The following is a 24,590-nucleotide window of genomic DNA, read 5'->3' as shown; positions in this document are numbered from 1 at the left end:
GTTCCAACTGGGCTGAGAAAAAGTAAGATTGTGGCGAACACGGAAGGGGGCTCTGCGGGTTACCAGGGGTCGAAAATGCCGGAGACACCTCGTGAGAGCTCAGTTACAAGGCAAGATGAACCGGAACCACTTGGGGAGGTGATGCGGTCCACGAGTGTGGACGGGCTGGTTGCACGCTCTTGGTCGCACCGAAAGTTCTTGGCAGAGCTGTGCTTCTCTCGGAAAAGGTTTGACTTTGGGAACTCTGGGAGGCAGCTGGCCTTGCTCCCCCATGAGGACTCAATGTCCTGAGCCCCAGCTCCCGCTGGAATTCTCAGGCAGCTCCTCCAACATCAGTGGGACACACCAACCCTAAGGGGGGATCCCTGCCTCCAACCAGACTCTCTTGATGAGACTGGAGTTTGGCTGGGCTCAAATCCCCCACCAGTCTTTTGAGACTTCTGGGTACCCTTACAAGATGGCTGTCTCCCCTTGATGTTGGGTCTTCTGCTGCCTCCAGTGTCACTAGCTGGAGCCAAGAGGGACTGGCTCCAGGTAGCAGTGCCTCTCCTCAGTAGTGGGCTCCCCAGCAGCTTGGCCAGTGCTCAGAGGGTGGCAGCTGGCCAGGCAGGCCCATGAAGACCTTATGGCCAGGCACCCAGTGGGCAGCTCTGTCTGCCCCAGGCCTGTGGGGTCAGTCACGGCCCTTCCAGTGCACCTTGTCCTCCATGGACACTTCGGTCAGCTACCTTGCATCACCCCTTGTACAGTACCACCTCCAGGCTGCCCCAGGTTTGGTGTCTGACTCTTCAGTCAGCTGACTGCAGATCACAGTCCATAGCCCTTCTTCCTCACCAGTGCTTGCTGCCACAGTGGCCACTGCTGCTGTAGTAGCCCTGAGTCCCTGTCCTCACATCTGTCTCCCTTGGCCCATCCTACTTGCCTTCCTTCCTGGACAGCACTGTGATCACTCTTCTGCACAGCTCCCTTCCTCTGTGACTCCTGTCACTCTGCTTTTGAGGATGAGTCATCTCTTGGTAGAGTGTTACAAGTCTTCTGCTGGAATTGAGGGACTGGCCTCTGTCTCAGCTGGCTGCAAGGACCTTCAGTTAATTGCTGATTTTCACTGTTGAAGGCCAGCTCCCCATGCCTCACTGTATTAGTCATTTCCCTTTCAATGGAACAAAATACCTGACGTCCACAGCTGAGTGGAGAAGAGGTTTAGTTGGGCTTACAGTCTTAGTGGGTTCAGTCCATGGTTGGCCGGTTCCAGGCAGAAGGGCATGATGGAAGAGTGTGGTGATCAACCTTGTTCTTTGGTACAGTCCTGTGCTCTATCCTGGAGCCTTGCCTACCACCCTGCCGTCCTCCTCTCAGCTGTGTACTCCTGTTCCCTAGGGAGTGGGATCCCTGGGGACTCCCTGGCCTGCCTGCCTCTTACAGATGAGTCTGTTTCAGCACTACTGGAATCTGTTCTACACCTGTTGTTCTGTGGCCCGCCCTGAGTCTGTGGAAGGACCTTTCCCACATGGCATCCTTGTCAGCCTCCCTGGAGACCTTGTTCTGCCAGTGACTTGCTCTTTGCCTCTCTCCATCCTTCTGTCTCCGTTAGTCCCAGTGGCAATTGGCTGTATAGCCTGGTTGGCACCATCTCTTTAATAATCCCTGGAGTGGCTCCCTTCCCCCATTGGCTGTGTCACGGTCCTTTTCAAGGCCAGGTCACTATTTGCTGCAGTGTTACAAGTTACTCATTTATCTATTGTTCCACTCTGGCCGATTCCCTGTCTCCCAGAGTCTTGCTAGTGTGGATCGGCCTGCTTACAACCCAGCAGTTCCTCTTGCAGCTACATGAAACACCTCCTTCCCAGGGTGCCAGGTCCTGGGTCTCAGCAGCTTCTCCTCCTGAGGCTGCACCCTCTTGCTCAGTGCTGCCTGCCTAGGGTGGCTCCTGGGACCACCCTGCCATTTCTTGCCCCGGGGACTCCGTACACACAATCACTTTCTTCCTGGGACACCTGGCTCCCTTGATGGCCCCTACATCCCCATCCTTCCTCTCGGAAGCCTCCCCAGTGCCACCTACCTCCCTCTGTGTGTGCCTTGCCTGCATGGACCCCCGCCTGACGCTTGTCACACCATGTCTCCCAAGTTGTTGGCATCTTGTCGCCTTACCCTGCTAGTGCCTTGGGTGTGGAAGTGGGGCTTTTGTTAGTCTGATTCACAATGCCTACAGCACCTAACCGGTTATTAGCATCCCCTGAAAGTGTGTGGAACAAATGGGTTTCGTTAATTAACAACAATCGGCTTTTTCTCTCCTTGCTGCTTTTCCCCTTATTTACCTAACTGGGACTTTGAACCAGCTTGTCCCAAGGGCCCCAGGGCTGACAGTGGCTGCCCTTCCGTCTGCTTATATTTGTTCTAGGACTCCAGTATTCTTCACTCCCCTTAGTGTTTCTCTGGCTTCCATATCAGCAATATTGGGAGAAGTGGCAGGTTGTGGGCGAAAGATCTTTACAGACAAACAGAATGTAGTGGGGAACGTCCCTTGGGACAATAACCGCTGAAACAGGATGCAAATTTTACAATCACCACTTCCTGCTCGCCTCTCTGGGAGGAACTTTGAACTTGCCGCAGGAGGTAAGAAATCAAGGGCTCCATCTCATTTGCCGCGGAGCCTCACAAACAATTACACAACCTTTCCTTCTATTATTTTTTTTTAAAGGCATCTCTGCTCTGAGGACGTCCACTGGGGATACAGCCAGTACTCCCTCACTGGCTAATGGCCAGGTTGCCCTCTCAGAAGGTTGGGGGTACTGCCCCCTTCCCACCAGAGGGCTGTGTGTGCTTTTCTTGTTTTTAATGAAGAGCTTCTAATCACCCAAACCTTCACACTTGTGGTGGTGGGCAGTGGTTTCTGTTGTAGGATCAGAGGCGAGGAGAAAAACAACAGGACAAATTGACAAGTGTGTGTTAGTGTCCGTCTGTGCCAGGCAGGCATTGGAAACAAAGGCATCATTGGAAATGAAGGCACGAGTGCCCATGGGATGGCACGGAAAGACCTGTGTGCAGCTTTACAGTGCCATTAGGCTACAAACCACAATGGCGTGGTCTCGATGTAGAAAGCCACCCTGACGTCCTTCTGTGTGGGCAATACGCGTTTCTCTCCCGGGGATGGGATCGCAGGGGTTTTGACTTCTTTTGCCTGCCTATGTTTTCAAACTGTCCAAAACAATTCAGAGTGATGGTTTGAAATAAGGACAACAGATATTATTAATCACGGAGCATCCTCTCCTGGCCTGAGATGGCTCGAGGACTCTCGGGAAGTCAGCCCAGCTTTCCAGGCTATGGAACCCTTGACTTTTTAATGAATGGGTTTGGGCATCAGCAGCAGCCTTGGGCCACAGGTCTGGTGATACTGAGAGGAGAGCGGAAGCCAGGCTGGCAGAGAAGTGGGGGCCTCCTAGACCCCATTGGGGACCTAGGGCTTTCCTTAGACATGTTTGCCCTTTTGGTGCTGTGTATGTGTCTCTGCTGAAGCAGAAATGGCCCAGGCCTTTGCTCCAGGTGGGGCCAGTGAGCAGGTTTCCTGGCACTCAGACAGACAGGCGGAAGTCAGAAAGGCGGGGTGCCAGTGCAGAGTGGGTCTGTCGGGAACCAAGGATGGCATTGGAGGATGTCAGAACTCTGTGTCTGCATCTCACAGAGATTTAGGGGACATGGTATGCTCCCAGCAGCCTCTGGTGTGAAGCAGCTTGGCCAGACATAGTCCAGCCCCATTACATGCCTCGCTCTGTCTTCAGTGACTGTGGACAGCTATTACCTGTCCCAAGCCTGACAGTACAAAGAAAGACACTTGAACCACAGGCAGGAGTGGATAGAGAGGGGGCCATCGAGGGCTGTCGAGTCAATGTCATTTTAATTCCTTCCCGAAGAGGAGTCTGCTCTGCTCCCATGCACCCTCTGCAGGAGCTCTGGTGCAGGGGGAATTTGCACTTAGGGAAACTGAGGCTTGAAAGAAGCCCAGTGACTCATACAAGGCCTTGCAGCCAGGAGGAGCAGAGCAGAAGCCTGGGCTGCCCCGTGTGGCTTTTGGGTCGGTCTCATTTGCCTTGCTGCCTCCTTCCTTGGGCCCACACAGGCCTCCCGTGACCTTGCTGTGGCAGGCATATGTAGTGGTGGTGCTGTGGGGGTGCAACGGACCCGGGAAACCCCTATCGCCTTTGCATTTTCTGCACAGCTACATTTACCCACAAGGCATTTCCCATGAGTTATCACTGAGCTCTTCACTCACACGCTTACCTGTTCATGCCTTCAGTAGCGAGCATGGACCCTGTGGCTTCTTCTCTTAGCACTCCTGAGAGTTCCTGGACAGAAGCATGGACCAGACACAGGAATTGTCTCTCACCCAGTCCTCCTGGCAGGGCTGCATGATGGATTCATTCTCTCCAGTGTTCAGTGTGGATTCAGTTTTCAATTGTCACCACAGTCATTATCGAAGACAGTCTTTCACCATGTAGTACAGGCCGGCCTTGAACTCGATAGGTAGGGCAGTCTGGCTTCCAGCCCACAGTGATCCTCCTGCTTCAGCCTCCAGAGTGCTGGGGTGACAGGCGTCCACACCTACCTGGCAGATTCAAAGTCTGAGTGGTGGTCTAGTGGGTAGGACTTGGGATGTGACAGTGGCCTCGCAGTGCGTCCAGCTTGGGATGTGAATGCCGGCCACCATTGGAATGAGTGTGCACCTGCTGTATAAGCCACACAACAGTGATGACAAAGGACTGAACTACAGCTAAGTTCAAGGTGAAAACTTCACTTGAAATTTTTTTCTTGGAGGGGAAAGAGACGTTGCTTAGAAGTACTTTGTGAGAAAAACTAAGGAAGCCTCTGGCTCCGGGGCTGTGGTTTCTCTAGCCCAGGTCCCTGGAGTCTCTGGACAGCCTGGCTTGCCCTTCTGTGGGCAAAGTTGAGTCCTTGGTGATACACAGAGGATGTCATGCCAAGCAGCGTGTCCTGTGGCAGAGTAATGGTGTTAGGAGATCATCCTTTCTATTCATTGTTACTGCTTCTTTGGACATGGAACAGCTGGGCTGGAGAAGGTCTCAGGGGAACAGGCCACACAGCTGGGTGCTGGACCAGGGACAGAAGTCACTGTCTGGATGCCGTGGGTGTTAGCCCAGGCAGGGGGCTCGGGAGGAAAATGCAGCCGTGTTTCCTAATGAAGCTGTTGGACCCCACATCCCTCCTGTGCGTTGATTCCCCAGCTGGTTCAGAATGAAGGACGGGGAAGCCACATCCCTGAGATGTTGATGGAGCTGTGGTTCCATGTTATTTCCCTGGACCGTCTGCTGGGGCTTTCCTTTGGGGATCCGCCATCCCCCACTTTCTACTTGGTATTCTCTCTCCATTTCTCCTGCAATGCTAAGCCATGAGATTGCCAAGAGAAACAGCTGATGTGAATGGACCCATCCTCTCGGGACATGGGGAGATGGCAGAGAACTTTATCGGCCACTTGCAGCATTCCGGGTCCAGCCTAGGGGCTGTCATTTGATGTCTTCCCAGTGTGTCAGATACTTGTGGTGGAGGATGATATTTTGGGAAAATGATCCCCAGATTGCAAATGGAACCCTGCACGCTGGCCAAGCAAGACATGATTTAGGGATCAAGATTTCAGAAATCTGCTCCACTGTTCCTCCCACATGTCACTAGAGAGAGAGCAGGTGGCCTCTGGAAGCTTGGGCAGTGTCCCCTCCTCAACAGATGACAGCAAGAGGAAGACTCAGAGTGAGGGAGAGGCGGGGGGAAAAAGAAGGGAAAAGACAGCACGGGCAGGGGAGCTTTGACTTGGAAGGGACAAAGAGTGCATGTATTTTCAAAATAAAGTAAAACTTACATTCAGGGAAAGACACAGATCTTAAAAAGTACAGTTGAGTGGATTTGACATGGGAATTCACTTGCATAACCAACATGTCAGTCGATATATAATGTATTTTCCCTTTTGGAGAGCACTTGGTAAAAATGAAAGTTATTTATAGGGACTCTTCTAATGGAGAATTGGGGAAGAGGTTACAAACAGAAAAAAAGAAAAACCAGCCCAACCCCATATCTGCACACCTAATGTGAATTTGTTATAAGCTTGAGATGCTTGTATTATTACCAAGATCTAACTGAGAACACCCTCAGTTTGTCCCCAAGGGGTAATTTAGAGCCCTCAAACCTGAGGGTCATCTGAAGGGCATGTCCAGGAGGAGCTTCTCCCAGAACTGGATCCAATGGCATCTAACCAATCATTTCCCATTGCTTTGGTGGCTGTGGTGTGGCAGGCAGTGACACCATTGGGTGTGGGGTGGTTCTATGTTTGGTCTGGACTTGAGAGACAAGACCCGAGCACAAACAAGTTTGCTATAACGAAGGCCAGCAGGCATCATGGTGGTGGTGTCCTGGGTCACAGGAGCACCCAAGATGGCGGACACAGAGCATAACCACCCTGACTGTAAGGCCAGTGCTGGGGTGGATGGGTTTTCTTTTCTTTTTTTTTTTTTTTTTTATCTTTTTTTTTTTTTTTTTAAAGCCAGTCAAATTTAGCAGTGGGGGGGGGTGGTATACCAACTTTAGTGACACTAATGTTAATAAGTTCTGATAACCCACTGCCATCGGACCAGCCGGTGGATGGGTTTTCTCAGCAGGGTTTCTAGAACATTGGGAAGGGCAGAAAGCAGTGAGGCAATCACCAGCTACTGAAGCCCCCCAGACAACAGAGGTGACTGAGAAGTGAGGATTTCCCAGGCACCAGTTGAGGACAAGCTTCTCAAGGTGGAGACTATTTCCATCTTTCCAGGGAGCCCTCTTGCATTCAGTACCACTCCATCCTCACTCTATAGCAAGCACTGCTCTGACTTCTCTCACCATGGAACAATCTTGTCTTTTCTAGAATTTTCTGCATTTTTGCATCTGGCTCCTTTTGCTTAATGCGGTGTTTCTGACATTTGTCATATTGTTGCATGCCCAGAGGAGGTCTTTTTTTTTTTTATTTTTTTTATTGCTGCTATTCCATTGTACAGACAAACCTCTCCTTCTGACCCATTTTCCTGGTGGTACTGATGGGCATTTGGTGTGTCTGCGTTTAGACTATTAAAGTAGATCAGCTGTGGACCTTTTTGGTATAGCTATTCCTGTGAACCTTCATTCTCATTTTTCTTAGGTAAAGACTTAGAAGTGGAACTGTGGAACTGCAGGTAGGTATGTGTTGATAAGAAACCGCCAAAACATTTCCCAAAAAGTGATACCATTTATATACCCAGCAACAATGTGTGATTGATCTAGGTGTCCCATGTTCTGGTCAGTCCTTAGTGTTGTCAGGTTTTTGTAGTTGGTTCTGTGCCACAGATGATGGAGTGAATGTTTCCCTGTGGCTTTGACTCCTGTGTCTCGGGTGACCTGTGATGCCAAGCACCCTCTCATTGGCTTGCTGGCCACCTGTGTATCTCTCAGCGGGTGTCTAATCAAAGCTCTGTCAGTTATCTGCAGTATTTCTTCAATGCTTTGTATGCCTGATGAATAAGACTTTGTCTTCCTGTTTTCCACTTGAGGAATGAATCAAGGGCTTGTCCAGGGTGTGGAAGGAGTGGGCTCTTTTCTAGATCAGAGCTTGTGAGCTGGGCATCCAAGACAGGTAAACCTCCTACTGGCTGCCAGAGGTGTGTGGGGTTGGGGGGAGGGAGCTGAGCTCCAGTACTGACCAGAGGACTATGTTATTTTTATTTTTTTTTGCCTCAGAGGAAATAACATAGCCAGTCCTCCACATCCATTGTTGTGTGTCCACAGATTCAGCCACCTGTGGATATTTAAAATGATTGTATCTGCTGGGATGGTGGCACACACCTGTAATCCCAGCACTCGGGAGGTTGAGGCAGGAGGATCGTTGCAAGTTCGAGACCATCCTGGGCTAAAAAGTGTGCTCAAGGCCAGCCTGCACTGTATAGCAATACTGTCTCTTTGTGTTTAAAAAAAACACAAAATAAAAATTTTAAAAAATTGCATCTGAAAGAAACCTGTGTGGACATTTTCCCTTGTCAGTATTCTGCAGACAAGATGTATAAAAACTACTCACATAGCATTTACATTGTTTTAGGTGTTATCAGTCATCTAGAGAGGATTTAAGGTCTGTTGGGATATGTGCAGTTCAGGTGCAGATCCTACACTGTTTTTATAGGAAGGATTTGAGCATCACAGAGTTCACTGCCCAGAGGTCCTAGAACTGATTGCTGTGGTGTCCAGGACACCGCTGGACTTCATTCATTTCTCTCTGCCGAGAGTTCAGCCTGTTTGGTCAGAACTAGAAAAGCATCATCTGTTGATTTTGTTCAGTGATGTTTGCTTTCCCCTAAGCTAATTAGCTGCTCTCACAGCTATGGCTTATGAATTATTTCCCATTTCGTGGAGTTGACACAACTGGTACAAACAGGATAGCCACTGATGCTGTGGCATATGTCCATGAAGGAAGCAAATTGTCCTGGCTTTTGTTTAAGTAGACAGCTATATTCCAGAAAAAAGAATCAGGACTTAACAGATTCTCTTCTTATTTTAATTATTTTAGAATGAAAAAAAAAAGGGTCAGGAGAGGATTTGGTGGTAATAAATAGGGTGAGGCTGGCATGTAGGCTACTAATGCGAAGAGAGTAACTTTACTGAACTTTTCTTTTTGGGAAAATCTCTTCAAAAGCCCCTAGATTAAAGCTCCGATATTCCTTTCTGTGTGTTGAATTCTGAATTCTGAAGCTTGCTGGGTGGAAGGAAGCACAGATCATTTTTTTTTTAAGATCCCAGGCACTCAGAGACTCAAAGGTGTAAAAGTCCTGAGCCCATGGAGAATTGCCAGCTAAAAGGGGCTGGAGCAGAGACGGGTCCCTTAGGTGTGGAGCCCATTGTCATCAGAGTAGGAAAATGAAATGACTCCGTATGTAGGTCAACGACCCCCCTCTCTACTGTGAGGTAAAAAAATTAAGGATGACCTAAAATCTACTATGTATAAAAAGATTCCAGAGAAGGTGGCTCTTTCTTGTCAAAGTGATAATGTTTATACTCCCTGAAGCCAGACCTCCTCAGAGTCTAACTTTAGGGAACTCTTTAGAGCTGAAAAGCCCAAATGGACCCTCCAGTCCGTGCTGACATCTGTTAACGTTTCATCCTTCAAGGCGGTCGGCTCGGTTATTGTGGAGGTGTTCAGGGGAGCCCACGGGCTCTCTCCATTATAATCATCGCTGTGTGTGGGGTTCTAAGTGAGCTCTCTACGGTTTATTCATCACTTGACTTAAACTTTTCCCCAGTCACCAGGGTCTAAGTGAATCAAGATTCCCGAGAGAAACAAAGAGAAAGATTCAGAGGAACACAGAGAGGAAATGAGAGAAAAGGGGGGGGGGGCAAGAGGGAGAGGGGATTAAAAACCTCACCTCCATACTAAGAATTTTCAGAGTCCTTACCAAACAATGTCCTAGACCCGTGTGAGTTCTGAGAACCCCGCCAAAGCCTGGAAATTAATTTCTATAGTGGCTCCTATGCTCCTCGTGACGTCCAGAGGTGAGTTTGCTGGAATATTCTAAGATATGTGGTGAGGGTTCATAGTATTTTGTGTTTGTTTTGTGCTCTGAGTAGGTGGTGCATTCTCATTCTTCACTAAAAAGCAATTATCTTTTTTTACTTTTTGTACTGGGGATCAAACTCATGACCTCCGGTTTGCCAGGGAGTTGCTTATGCCTCTGAACTAAATCTCAGGCACAGCAATTATGTTTCTAATAAAATAAAATTAAAAATCTTTCCTCCTTAAAAGTTATTTTGCATTTACAGAAGAGTGGAAAGATTTCCGAATATCCTTGGTTTGGCTTCCATTTAAATTAATGTCTTATGTTTTATGATCCATTTGCCAAAGTTAAGAAATTAACATTGGTGGAGCTGGGAATTTAGCTCAGCGGCACAAGCGCCTGCCTGGCAAGCAAGTGTGAGGCAGTGAGTTTGATCCCCAGTTAAAAAAAAAAAGGAAATTAACGTTCATGCAGTGCAGCGAACTAAACTGCAGGCATTGTTTGGACTTTAGCAGGTCTACTAATGTCCATGTTCTGTAGGACCCGCTCTAGGGTATCGTGTTGCCTTTAAGTTTTCTTACACTTAAACAAGAGAAAAGAAATGAAGGCAGGATTTTGGGGAGTGGGGCATGGTATATCTTTAAATATGGAATATCATCAAGTGGGCTGTATTTCCTGTAGGAATGTGCTGTAATCATCAGTGATGTTCTTGACCAAGGATATTACAGCAAATACATCACAAATCATAGATGTCTAACAAATGTGGAGAGACCAGAAAGAAACAAAGCCTGTGACTAATTTTAAACTGAAGTCCTGTTGCAGCCCCCACAAAACAAGTCCAGTGATTGCACACAAGACTTCAGGAATCATAGTAAGCATCATTCCTACCGAGTGCTTTATGAAGCATTTTGCCTGTAATAATTCACTGAATCCTCAGAACATCCTATGCCAACACCATGGTTGCCCTATTTTATAAAGAGAATATTGAGATGCAGAAAAACCAAGCACTTTGTCTGTGGTGGCACAGGTATTAAGTACGGGGACTGTGGTTCAAACGAGGGTTTACTTAAGTTCCTTGGATGAAACAGGCCCTTGTGGCTGTTACATTATGAAAATGTGCTCAAAATTGAATGTGATCAATAGTCAACTGGCCAGTAATTTTGCCTGCTTTTTTAATATGATGAGAGATTTCTAGAATTTATTTGGGTGACGTTTATCCCTTAGAAAAGCGATGGTACTGTCCTAGAAATTTCCAGTAGAAATCCACCAGCCCACACCTTCGCCCACTATGCATGGGTGTTTCTGCAGACTCCTGGGCCTGGGTGTGGCTCACTCTCTGCTGTATGATGATCCTCTGCTCCCCTCCAAACTGTGAGCACATTGACAGCAGAGCCCAGGTCCAGTGCAGCACAAACCACACAAAAGTGCACATGCAACTGAGTGAAGAAGGAAGAAGGTTTTGGACAAATATTGCTGGAATAGCTGCAACCCATCTGCAGCAATAAAAACAACAAGAACAAACCAAAAAGCTTCAGAATGAAGAAAATATAGATGTTGGGGGCCACGTGGGCAGTGCTCACAGTCGCTGTGGTGAGGGTCAGGAGGGCTGTGGCTTGAATGTTTACATCCCTGCATGAGATTTATATAGAAACCAAATACTCAGTGCAATAGTATTAATGCACATGCATGTGTATCTGTGCGTGTGTGGGGGACGTAATTAGGTCACAAAAGTACTTCCCTCACAGCCTGCCTTGGTGTCCTTGTAAGACAGCTCAAGGGTGTAAATTCACTCCTTCCTTCCCCTCTCCTCTTGTGTGAAGAGACCGCACTAAGGTGCCATCTTGGAAGCAGAGAACAGGCCCCAACCAGACTCAGCCTCTACTGGTGCCTTGATCCTGGACATCTCAGCCTCCAGAACAGAGAGAAGTAAATCTCTATTATTTGTAAGTTACTCAAGTTGTCATAGCTGCAAGAACAGACTAGGAAAACAAAGAACTGAAGACATTCTTCAGTCAGTACCCAGCAAGAAACTGAGAAGCCCAGCCCAACTGTCCTTGAACTGAATTCTGCCCTTGACTGTATGAGCATGGCAGTGGCTTCTTGCCCAGTCAGCCTTTCAGATGATACGCTAGGCCCGATTATCACTGAAATGCAGTCTTAAAGAGATGCAGAAGCAGACAGCCCACCCAAGTAATGGCTAAACTCTTGACCCACAGAAACTGTCAGACGATAGACATTTGCTGTTTTTCTGTTTTGTTGTATCTGTGTTGAGACAGAGTCTTATTGAGTAGTCTAGACTGGCTTCAAACTTGTGGCGATCTTGCCTCAGCCCTCTGAGGGCTGAGACTACAGGCATGTGCCACCAGGCCTGGCAGTATGTGTTATTTTAATTCTCTAACTTTGTGCAAACTTGTTACACAGCAATGGATAGCTGGTGCAGATGGGGAAAGGTATACCACCAATGCCAATCAGAAGGGATCTATGTTAGTATCATAGCAGTTCTTTTAATATCAAAGTGGATTTTATACCAAAGCACATTATCAGAAACTAAACACACTGCTTCACAATGACAGAGGCCAGTTCCTCAGGGGAACATAACAATGCCAAACATTTATGTATCTAACAAGAAAGCTTTAAAATATTGGAAGAAAAACCTGATAAAGCCACAAGGGGAATTAAACAAATCCACGATTATAGTCAGAGAGCTTAACATTCTTTTTTGAATAATTTGTGAAATAAGTATGAATAAAATCAGGAAGGACATAGAAGTCTTAAATAACACTACCAGGAATCTTGGTTTAGTTGACTTTTTTTTTTTTTTTTTTTTTTTTTTGTCTTTTTCGTTTTTATCGGTACCGGGGACCGAACTCACGACTGCCTGCTTGCAAGGCAGGTGCTTATGCCGCTGAGCTAAATCCCCAGCCCCTTTTTAAGTGTTTTTTTTTTTTTTTTTTTTTTCTTTGGGTTTAGTTGACTTTTATAGACCACGCTTCTAACAGTTGTAGAACAGACATTCTTTGCTAGTGCATGAGGAATATTGCCCAAGATAGACGATATTTGGGATCATAGTCTCAATAAATTTATGAGGAACAAAATAATAGTAAGTTCTCTACACATAATGATTAAATCAGAAGTGAAGAAAGGTGTCTGAGCTGGGTGGTCCACACTTCTATTCCCACACTGAGAGGTTGACGGGAGGATCCCAAGTTCCAGCCTAGCCTGGGAACTTAGTGACTTACTGAGACCCTGTTTCAAAATAAAAAATAAAAAGGCAAGGGCTCTGGGTGTAATTCTCAGTACTCTGTGCCCACCAAAGATGTCTGAAAAGAAACCCAAAAGGTACAGTATCTGAAGAATCCCCAAATATTTGGAAAATATCAAATAACATACTTTAATATAACCCTGGTTGAAAGAAAAATTAAAAAGTAGAATTCGGCAGTATTTTAAACTGATTGAAAAAAACCTGACAGAGACTACCTGTGGAATTTAGTTACAGTAGTATGGAATTGACCTGCTTAGCACTAAAAACCTATACTCAAAAGTAAGAAAATCCTGAAATCCATAACACTGGCTTTCACTTTAAGAAATAAGAAAAAGGTGAGAAAATGAAACTCAATGTAAACAAAGCAAGGAAAAATAATAGAGGCCACCATGGAAATCAGTGAAATAGAAAACAGAAAAATAATAGAGAAAAATCGTGAAACTGAAAGCAAGGCTGGAGTGTGGAGCCAAGTTCCAATGTCAGGAGCCAGAGAGGTGGCAGCACTGCAGATTCCTCAGCCACTCAACGGATAATAACGATCAACTCCATGGCAATAGATCGGAAAACTTAGCTGGAAGAAATACAGACACGGACTGTGAAGTCTCACTCAGGAAGAAACAATCTTTGTGTCTACTAAAGAAATAGGATCCACCGTTAAAAACCACTCACAAGTTACACCCCACACCCAGGGAGCTTCACTGCTGCACTGTTCCATTTAGGAAAACAGAAGAGAAGGGAACATTGTTCAAATCATTATTGAGGTCAGCATTACTGACACCAAAACCAGAGAAAAGGAAATCACAAGAAAACAACAGACCAGCATATACCACGTGAATAGATAATGAATATAGATATTCAAAAAAATCACAGCCCATCAAACCCAACATTATATAAAAAAGATGCTACTTCGTGACTCAGTGCCATTATCCCAGAATGCAAAGTTAAACATTATCAATCAATTGGTGTAAGTCATTCTATTAAAACACCCCCAAACACATCATGCGATCGTGCCCATATACGTAGAAAAAAGCATTTAAGAGAACTAGATATCCATCCGGAGGACACCTGACAACAAAGTAGGATATAAAGGAGCTCGCTACAGAATCACTGCATCTGATTTCATCCTTATTGGTGAAAGACGCGTCATCAGCAGCCAGGAAAATCACCTGCTCTTCGGACCTCTATTCAGCCTCACACTGGAGGCTGTCGTCAGTGCAGTGAGGCAGGACAGCGCGACAAGGGGCACCCAGGTTGCACAAGAAGTGGGACCGTTTTTATTTTCATGTGCCTTAGTTGCCTTCCTAGAAATCCTAATGCTTTTATGAGAAGCTACTAGAATGATCTGTGAATCAGCCAGGTTGCAGGACACAAGATTAATAAACAGTAATTACCAATGTTATGCAGTCCATACACAGAACCAGAAATTGAAATTGAAACAATACTGTTCCCAATGACATAAACATAAAATCATTAGAGATAAATCTTACAAAATATGTGTAAACTCTGGGCACCAAAAAATTATATAAAATAACTGAGGGAAATGAAAGAGGTCCTAAATACTTGGATGAGTATAAAATATTCATGGATTGGAAATCTCAGTTTTGTTTTTTTTTGAGACAGGGTCTTACTATATAGGCTGGCCTCAAACTTCTGGCGATACTCCTGCCTCAGCAATAATCTCAATTGCTGAAATTATGGGTGTGCAACCACCAGACCTGGCTCAAGTCTCAGCATTTTTACAGTGTCAGTTCACCTCAAATTGATCTATAAATTCATGGCAACTCCCATCAATATGCAGTAGGCTGTTTCATAGAAACCGGCCAACTGCATCTGAAGTACATACGGAAAAGCACATGAGCTAGGAAATAACAGTGTCAGGGGCTTACAAGGCCTGATCTCAAGATTTTGCATCAAGACGCTGTGTCACGGAGGTGTCTGAAGAGAAACGCACCTAGGGCGCGGCTTGTCCGTGGTGTCCTGTGCACATCCCCACAGGCCACGGTTCCAGATGGGAACCCTAGATCTGTGTCCTCCCAGAGACAGGCGCTGCCTGGAAGCCACTGCCCCCAGGCCTGCTTGTGTCCCGAGGAGGCTGCAGGTGATTGTTTCCGGTCATCTCCGGGGTTCTTAGGGACCGAGGGGCTTCCGGCCTCCTCGCCTCAGAACACAGGTACTGGCTATGAACTGTGCAGCGCAGCCCAGATCCAGCTGTGGGGCAGCGGGGAAAGCGGCCTCCCAGCTGTCCTGTTTGGCGCCAACCTTGGTGTGCGGTGCAGGGACGGAGAGGGCTGGGCCTCTGGCTGCTCTTTTCAATGTTTAGGTAAGAAAGTGGCTCCCTCTGTCTCTATCAGCTGAATTAACAAGACCTCGGTCTGTCTTATGTGTACTTGACACTAGAGCAGAAATGAACCCACATGCATGTTATAGATACATATAACATGAAGAGTAAACCCTGGGCCTGTGCGTTGCCAGCCCTTTTAAAAATTTCCTAAAATTTTGAGACAGCTCACTAAGTTGCTCAGAGTGGATTGAGACTCCTGCTTCAGCCTTCCAAAGTCAAATGATTTTTGATAAAAGTGCAAAGGCAACTGTGTGATGAGAGGAAGGGATTTTTGACAAACACTTCTGGAATAGCTGTAATCCATGTGCTACAGCAACAGGAACACCAAAAACCCAAATGCTCCAATCTGGATCCTACACCATATCACAGAAAGTGACTAATTATGGGCCATAGAATTCAGTTTGGAACATCTCAGTCCTAGTAGATGAGGACCAGCCATGGCCTTGTGACAGCAAAGAGGAGCAGACAGACCTAGGGTTGCAGAGCTCAGCTTTCTGGAGGACTTCACTGATACCAGTTGGGTCCTTAGGATTTGGGTCAGGAAGGAGCGGACCTGGACACACAGTAGACCTGGACCCGGGGAAGCCACTGACCCAGACCCCAAGGGATACAGCCAACCTGGACCTGCAAGACACACAGCAGACTCAGATCCTGAGGACCCGCCAACCCAGATCCCAAGGGACACAGCCAACCCGGACCTAGGGGACACACAGCAGACCCAACCCCGACCCTGGGCCAGCGTGGCGCGCATGGCTCAGCTTCCAGCGGCCCCGAGGCCCCCGCCTGAGGAGCTAACCATTTATGTCACACTGCGACAATTATTCTGCATAAAATTATCATTTAAAACCCTAATTTTTCAGCCCGCAACCCTGCCAGCGGCCTTTTAGCACTCTCCGGCGCGCGGCCGCGGGGGATCGCGCTCATTACCCGGCGTGGCGCCCCGCGCGCAATCAGCGCTGCTCCCCGCGGGCCTGGCCGGGGCGGGGCGGAGAGGACGGGGTCGACTCCGGGCGCGCTGGGTCCGGGGTCAGAGTCCCCCGTCCGCACCCTACACCACCCCGCCCCCACCCCACCTCCATCCCCATTTCCTGCCCCGCGCCCCCGCGGGCCCCCATCCCCGCCTTACCCAAATGAGGCCGGTGTGCGGCACAAGTGCAGGGGCGCCAGGCCCTCGGCGCTGAGCAGGTCCGGGTCGGCGTGGTGCTGCAGCAGCAGGCGGGCGCAGGCCGTGTGGCTCCCCAGGCAGGCCTCGTGTAGGGCGGCGCGGCCCCCTGGGCTGGCATCGGGGTGCGCGCCGCGGCCCAGCAGGTGTCGCACGCAGGCCGTGTGGCCATGGGCCGCAGCGAGGCGCAGGGGCGAGGTGAGCTCGCGCTTGTACTCCAGGGTCCAGAGGCCTGAGAGGCGAGGCCGAGGTGTCAGGTGAGGGGAGCAGGCGGGGGACCCTCGAAACTCATGGAGGGTGACACTGTCCTCTCAGAGGGGGGACCAGGTGGGCACGCAAGGGAACACACCTGAGAGCAGAGTCAGCAGAGGGGAGGCAGAGATGGAGCCAGCGGGAGAGGAGAAAATAGGAGCGCTGGGAAGGGGGTGTCGGACAGAGACATGGGGTGAGGGCGTTGAGACGCAAGGGGTTTTGCCAAATGTGGGGTGACTGTGAGGGGGATGGGATTGAAGGCGTTATTAGCTGAAAGAGCCTCATGGATAGCAGGGTGAATCTAAGGGCAGAATCCAACCCTTCCTAAGGTTGGGATTAGGGGTAGCTTGGGGGGGAGGCAGGTTTACCATTCATCATTAAAAGAGACAAACGGACAAACCCAACCGGGCCACCGCACCAAGGATGCTCAAGAAAAGGGCTCTGAGGAAGCTTAGCCCCTTGGGAGTGGCTGGGGTTCAGAAGGCTGCTTTGATCAGACCCTCATTCAGCGCCATCCTGCTTGGGGTCTTTGCACTTCTTAAGGGTGTGTGCGGCGCATGGAGGGCTGCTCTTTCTTGAGGGATGAATGGCGCGGGCGCTCTACATTTCACTTCTCTGAAAAGTTTGGTGCTTTCAAGAGGCCCGTGGAAGGTTGTTAGCGGGCAGAGGCCCCCGTGGAAGTGGGGGGAGGTGGTCCGGAGAGCACACATCAAGGGGCAGGAGGCAGGCAGCCGGGCCTCCTGATAATGATGGCAGGATCGATACCGCAGCTGTAACGAGCTGCGGAGGAGACCCTTTCTGCAGGCCACCTCCTTCCCAGGACCCATGCTGAGTGGGTTTGAAAGACCACTCATTAATTACCAACCTGTGTGTGGTGCAGAATCCCCAGCCTGCCCCTGTCCCAGAGGCCCAGCCTGCTGTCCACTTGGTGGAGGAGATGGGGTCTCTGTCCCTGGTGTAGAGTCCTGGTGGCCACAGGCCCTGGGCATAGGGCCCTGCATGGGTTTGGGCTGCCTTTCCTGGTAAAGGTGTCCTTATGCATGATGGTAACCTACATTCCTGCAAGGCCAACTCTGGGCTCTTCCATTCTATTTCCTCTCTTGAGAAATGAGGCCAATTTACTTCCTTCTCCAAAGCCTGCTAAGTTCCCAATGCCACTCGTCCTCTGCCAGCAGCCATGCTCGCCTACAATGGATTTCTGAGTCTCCTGCAGACCATCAGAAGGGCTGGATGGACGTCTGGTTCACAGCATAAGGCCAGCCACTGTCTGCAGATCCTGGTACGTACCCACAGACCAACCAGGTTTTGGAGGCAGTTCTGTCAGAGGCCCTGAGTCAGCTGCCCATGAGCCCCACCTTGGTCCCAGTTCTGGCATCAGGAGGAGTTTGGCTTGTGGTTTCTCTTCTATGGGATGCCTCCTCCTACGTACTGGGGACTGTGAGCCAGATGAGCCAGCACTCAGCCATGGCGATGACAGGGGCTGGCCAGCCATCGAGGACCAGCTGGGAGCATTCAGAGCACTCCCTGTGCACGCTCCCGACTAGTCAGTGTGAAGCCAGTCACCAGGAAGTCTTCATGCAGGAGAGGGCAGAGGAGGTGGGGCTGCTGCTCATACTCAGGGGCTGTTGCTACTGCATGGAAGGCAGGCAGCCCAGAGTCCAGGCAGCCCTGGGCATCCCACTTCCCAATCCACAGCAAGCCTGGGGCCAGTGCGTCTGCACTGGACTGCTGCTTCTGCACCTCTCAGCTCTCGGCACACCCTGACTTCCTGTCCTGCTGTTGGAGGAGAAGCAGGCGTAAGGGTGGGAAGGTTGCTGAGGACTGAGGACACAGACTTCAGATTTGGACAACATGTGGAAGACGGGTTAGAACTGCTGTGTATTTGAAGTTACGACACTGGATTGTGTGTGGGCAGGGCTGGTGGTGTGTGATTGAGAAGGAGCTGCAGTTGAGTGTTTCCACAGTGGGCCTTCTTGTCCAGGGAAGGGGAAGGAGAGTGAGCCCGGAAGGGCTTGCCTGGGAGGCTCTGCCTCCCCCATGGGCAACGACACCAGCCTTGAAGTGCCCCTGCCACTTCAGAGCGTGGCAGAGCTTCTCAGCCTATGCTCAGGGATTTTGGGTGTGACCCCCTCCCCAGGGGAGGTATAAACAGAACTGTGTTCTCTGGACATCACCCTTCCACGGTTCTCGGCTACTAGGACTCATAGATCAGGGACATGAGATGCTGGTGGCAGAGTCTCAAATTCCTACTATCTGACAGAGCTGAGGTGGCTTCCAGTGCATCAACCCTGGTGAGTGGGGTGCTCGGTGCAGGCTGCCAGCCCAAAGTGTTGTGTTGCAGCTGGTTGGGCAGAAGGACCTGCACATTCTGGGATTGAGTGGAGGAGGCACCTCTCCACAGGGATCTGCTTGTCTGCCTCGAAAGAGTGACCTTCTGGCTTCCAGGAGGAGATTCTGTTTGGGGATCTGGGCTCCTCTCTCTGTGGATGCAGGCAGTGCCCTCATCATCCCCAGAGCTGTGGCATCACAGGAGGATCTCGCACGGAGCTGGTGTAGGGCCTGACTGTGCGCTTCCGGCTCGGGCCTCCTGGCTGCCAAGTGCAGATGCTGGCAGATCAGTACCCTGCACAAGGCTCCTCTTTCGAGGCAGGAGGTGTGCTCAGCGTCATCGGAGGCCACTTCTTACCCATCACTTTGCCTTTCCAATTGCATCACTCACAGCCCATCACCAGAAATCCACACCTCGAAACCCATGATGGTCAAATTTCATTTACAGCAGATTTCAGTAAATTTCAGTAATGAATTTCAGTAAATTTCATTACAGTAAATTTCATTTACATCCTTTCCTTACAGACGTTCTTTGAACGCACTGCGAACAACCCCAAGCCACATGCGGGACCCCTAGAAGCTCCCTGTAAAGTGCACAACCGAGCTTTAAAGGAGTGATGGTACCTGACAGCCCAAACGTGGCCGGGGACTTCACCTGCCACTCCATCTCTTCCTTACTGATCTCAAACACCACGTTGGCATCCTGGAAGAACTGGTCCATGAGGGGCTGGATGCGGCCCAGGTCTCCTTCGATCAGTGCAGTGTGGTACTCAAGCTCGGGGGTCCCTGTTTGCAACTGAGGCTCCTTCTCCATCTTCTGAAAGATTTGAAGCTTTCCTCTGACCACCTCTGGCCGTCTATCCATTGCAAAGCAACTGATTTCCAAACGGTTCTTCAGGAGGGGGAAGATGGTCTTTGGGAGCGGGAGCTATTTCTATTTCATGACTCAATTGTTCTTCGATCGGAGCCCAGCGGTGGTGTATTTATAACTCCTGTGGGCTCTGATGTGATAATGGTCACTTGATATGACTAGAGCCATGTGATCACAAGATGCCACAGCATTCAGCCACCTCTGTGATTATATAGCTAACTTCTGAGAAAGACAATGTGTTGATCTCGACCCTCCTGTCCACGCTGGTGGCAGACACCCAGCACCCACTCTTTTATCTGCTGTTGGGATGACTCTCAGCACTGAATGTAGCTGTCTGTGTGGATTAAGACACTAACTTGCAAACATGATTTCTGTAACCAAAAACACAGGGAAAATAAGTGATGTCCTGTTAGGGTTAAGGCAATGGGCTGAACTCAGGATTTTGGGGAGGGAAGTCTTAAGTTTAGAAACAAGAAGCAAACCTTTAGAATGTTCAGCCTTGCTGTTTATGTATTATAAGATTTCCTCCTAAACGTGTGCTTGAGGAGGAGTGGCGTGGCCTGGGCCGCTTTGCAGTCAGTGGCTGAGCTCTCATTTAAGCCTCTGCCTTGGAATCCATCCTCCATCTGTCATCCCTTGCTGCCTGGACACCAGAGATGCCCAGTGGGACCTTGTGAGACGTGGGACACCAGCGTCTGTGGCCTCTTTCCAGAGAGGGCTGTCTGCTGTTCAGAATCTAGTTTCTCCCCTAAGGAAGGAGATCCTGGACAGTGTCACTCACTCTTAGGAGGCCAGAGCTAAAAAGGGACCTGCTGTCCCCTGCTGTCCCCTGCTGTCTCCAGGTCCTCTGCATGTGTGTGTGTGTGTCTGGGGGGGTGTTGGGAGCTAAGAAATATTTCTACAATGATGCATTCTTGAAGGAAGTCAACAGAGAGGAATATTTCATGACACTTGCAAATGATAGGAATTCAAATATCAGTGGCCATAAATAAAGTATACTGCTTATTGATTTGCCTACTGTCTGTTGGTGCTTTCCAGTTTTTCATGGCAGGGTTGAGTGGTTTCAACAGTAACCATGGAGTCCACCATATTGGAAATGTTTATTATCGAGCTCTTTGTAGGCAAACTTGAGCCTTGGTTGAGAAGTTAGGAGACTTGATCATGTAGTTGCAGCAAATTCTTATCCATTATTTTTATTAACCAAGCCTTACTACTTAAAATAGGCAAGGCTTCTTGTTCTGGTTCTGAAGAGTAGCTTCTTGCTTTCTGTTCCATCGCTTTCTCTGTCACAGCAGCCTCTAGGAGTAGATGTGTGCTCTAGAGTCTGAGGAGGGTGCCCAGCTGTGGCTGTGAGGGCTGGGCTCTGCACGAGTGCCCTCAATTTGGAAGCCCTGTGGAGCAGACCTGGGGCCCCCAGAGGCATCATCAGAGACCGTGGTGGGTTGGGAGTTTACTCTCATGGGTAAGAACTGACCCCCAAATAGCTATCCTTTGCTCAAAACAAGAAATGCAGCAATTTTTAAAAAAGCAGCAATTTTTTTTTTTAATTTGTAACTTACTGCACGTTGAATATCTGTAATTGAGAAATCTGGAAACTTGAAATGCTCCAAAATCTGAAAGTATTAGAGTTCACAATGTTTAGATTTTGGAGCTTTTAAGACTTAAGATTTTTGGATTAGAGATGTTCAACCAGTAAAGTCTACTCAATTCTGTAATCTGAAACACTTCAGTCCTTGAACATTTTGGATAAAGGATGCTCAACTTCTGGTTATTTACTGCACTTTAGTTCAGGGATTTATTTTATTATATGAAAATTCAACTCTTTTTTTCCTTTTAAGCAGTAATATATATTACACAGACACAGCCAGCCAGTCAGATACTTGCAGACACACAGACACACTTCTCAGTTCTTGTCCATCCCTCACCAGGATGCTGGTATGGCCATTGCTACAGGCACCTTTGCTCCATCCACTTGAGCTATAGTGCATGAATAAGACACTAGAGGAGAGGGCAGAGGTTGCAGGACTCCTGTTAGAGGATAGTGGGTAGAAGAGCTGAGCACACAGTCAGGAGACGGGAGCCCCGACCTTCTGCTGGGCAGGTGTGAGAGCTGCCAACCTCTGGCCACTAGCTCCAGACTAGGGTCATGCAGGAGCTCGAGTCTGCATGGTGCTGCAACCCCACAGACAGCTTGGAAGTCCTAGGAAGAGTCTGAAGGCAGGCAGTGGGGTTCGCAGGCAGCACAGTGCCTCCGTGGTCACAGCTGGACTTCTTGGTGTCCTCTTAGCTGTCGTCCTGTGATCTCATTGTGCCCTGCACACCATAGTGGGCAGGGGGTGGGGTGGAGGGGCAGGGTACCTACCAGGAATCGAACTCAGAACTTTGCACTTGCCAGGCAGGAGCTCATACCACTAAGCTATCTTCTGCTCTGCTGTACTTCTGAGAGCAGCCCCACTTCTGGATACCCTTTGCCCCTATGTTTTCTGTAACAAAGGGGAGCCCGGCAGAGGAGGACTTCGATGCCTCCTCCAAGCAGCATGGGACAGGGCAGAGCAGGAGTCACAGGCATTCATAGTTTCATACAGATGTGGGTTTATTTTCCCTTGCCATGGCCCAGAATGACAGGCCTCAGTGGTGTCACCAAGGCCTGCTGATTTCCCTGAGTGTACAGGCCCATCCCTGCTCTGTCCTGGTGGGTAGATAAGGGGTTCTGGGTGGGCCATAAAACCAGAGGGCTCCCAGGGGTAAAGGGTGGCTCTGGGTGGGTCGGGGCCACTCGGTCATGAGTCGTAGTAGTTTTCCATTTCAATGGCAACGTTCAGCCTTTTGGCCGTTTCATTTCTCCAAGCCCAGCCATTGTACCATTTTTCTCAGGGATTCTTTGTAATTAGATACATTTCTGGAAGACTCATTTGAGCGTGACTACAATGGGATACAAGTGGAGTTTGCCTTATCCCTAGACTGGAGGTTAATTTTGAGGTTGATAGAATTTGTCATCGGGTATTTTTAAAAGGGGTGGGACTCTGGCGGTGAGTCCAGGGAGAGAAGCTGTCTGCAGCTAAATTTAGCTTCCCACGTGTTTTTGTCAACAGGCCCTAAATATCCAAGTCCGGCTCCGGTAGGTAGGGAGAAGTGGTCAAGAGCAGGCTTGGTTCTTTGTGAGACCTTTAAAAATAGCTCTCAGTGGACAGACGGCATTGCCTTTGTAAATAGGGCAGGTAGACGACTTTACAGGCACGGAGAGAGCTCTTTCATTTTTCTTTCTTTTTTAAACGACAGTAGACACATTACTATCACATTAAACACCTCCGAAGATCAACACATCCATTCACTTAGTCTCCTACACACATGATGTGATCTTTATTGTGTTTTAGGATGTGCTGTAAGATTCTGGAGATTCAGAGACAGAAACTATACTCCCCCTGTCTGTAAGGATCACATCAGGCCTGGGAAAGATTTCTAACTGGATTAGGGAAAAGATGGTTTGGGAATATTTAGACAAAGACTAAGACCTCTTGGAGCTCAGGCGGTCCTTAGGGATAAGTCAAGGTGGACGAGAGGAATTTTCTCTTGTGATACAGTTATTCCTTAGGTGGTGAGCACATAGGCAACATGATCTACATTTCACCATGCAGTAGAAAGAGTTACGAAAACTTTTTGGAGAAGATGGAAAAACTGTGTTTCTTTCTTTAGCAAAATGTGGTTCAATAACCCAAACCGGATACTAACTTCATGCCTCTAGTCCAGCAGGAGCCTGGATTCATGGAAGATAATTCTTCCACTGACCTGGGACATGGCTGGGGTTGGCTCTGAGCTTAAGTCTCATAAGGAGAGTGTAACCTAGATCCTTGGTAGGCACAGCTGCTAGGAGGGTTCATGCTCCTGGGGGAATCTTGCAGTCTGACAGGAGGCCAAGGCTGATGGTAATGTAAGAAGTGGGGAGCGGCTGTCAGTCCAGAGGAAGCTTCATTTGACAGCCAGCTGCTCACCTCCTGCTGTGTGGCCCTGTTCTGGTACCAGTTTCTGGGGTGTGGGGACTGGGGGCCCTACCCTTCAACAGCTGTTCATACCTTGGCTGCAAAATGGAATCATCTGAGAGCTTTTCACGTACTGATCCTCCACCCCAACCTGAGAGAGTCTGATTGGAAAGTTCTTCTCAAGCCAGAGTGGTAGGCTGATTTAATCGATGTCCAAGCTGAAGTTAAAACACTCCAGGCACATAGGACTCTGATTTCTTGCGATCATGCCACTGTGGGTTCTCTGGTTTTTGGCCTGGGAGGTTTCTGTTTCTCGTTGGTTGCTCCAGGTGAGTGGGTTCTTGTACACAAACTTAAGTGTCACAGATCAGCAAATTATGTGAGGTTGTTTTTAGATGTTCGAAGCATGTGTGTGAGGTAAGAGTAATTTGCCATAAAATCCCTTTACTCACTGGGACTCTTAGCTTGGTAAAAGCCAACATCCTCCATAGAGTCCCTGAGGCACCTGTGTCTTTTTATTTTTATTTTTTATTTTAAAGAGAAAAAAGAAAAAAAACCCCAGAAAATCAAGAAGCAAACAAACTACCTAAAGCAAAACAACAGCAACAACAACAACAACAAAAAACAACAATAGCTATATAGGTTTTCAAAACAAGATGGCAGTGGATGATAGGAACAGCTATTTTGGAGAAAATGACATCTTAATAGGTAATACTGATTTAGTATCATCTTGTTTTGAAGTCTCATCTAGCTTTTGTTCTTCTGTCTCCAGTGGTCTAAATAGGTTGTATCTTATTGGATTTTATTATGTACGATAGTATAAGCAAAAACCTTTTAAAGACAAGG

The 24,590-nt window shown here is 48.5% G+C and overlaps 1 protein-coding gene and 1 long non-coding RNA gene across 4 annotated transcripts in view; one reads left to right on the top strand and one right to left on the bottom strand.

Annotated features, from left to right (window-relative positions):
- Positions 1 to 24,590, bottom strand: part of Asb18 (ankyrin repeat and SOCS box containing 18) — a 59,061-nt gene that overhangs the window by 19,502 nt on the left and 14,969 nt on the right. Inside the window, exons 2-3 of one of the 3 annotated variants that reach the window (XM_003474394.5) lie at positions 19,521 to 19,643; positions 16,281 to 16,548 (exon numbers count right to left, since the gene is read on the bottom strand). In XM_003474394.5, coding sequence (XP_003474442.5) covers positions 16,281 to 16,548; positions 19,521 to 19,643 — 391 coding nt within the window. Of the gene's footprint in view, positions 1 to 16,280; positions 16,549 to 17,433; positions 17,579 to 19,520; positions 19,644 to 24,590 lie in introns of those variants that run through there. The other 2 variants (XM_063237059.1, XM_063237058.1) reach the window with 2 other exon arrangements.
- Positions 17,712 to 20,776, top strand: LOC134473265 (uncharacterized). Its single transcript, XR_010043449.1, has 2 exons — positions 17,712 to 17,847; positions 19,422 to 20,776. It is a non-coding gene; the product is annotated as an uncharacterized LOC134473265 (long non-coding RNA).

Source organism: Cavia porcellus, unplaced genomic scaffold, assembly GCF_034190915.1.
Source record: "Cavia porcellus strain 051 isolate PalLab524CR breed Dunkin Hartley unplaced genomic scaffold, mCavPor4.1 scaffold_26, whole genome shotgun sequence".
In the NCBI taxonomy this organism is placed as follows: Eukaryota; Metazoa; Chordata; class Mammalia; order Rodentia; family Caviidae; genus Cavia; species Cavia porcellus.
The sequence above is the reverse complement of the archived record's forward strand: the minus strand, read 5'-3'. Positions and strand labels throughout refer to the sequence as shown.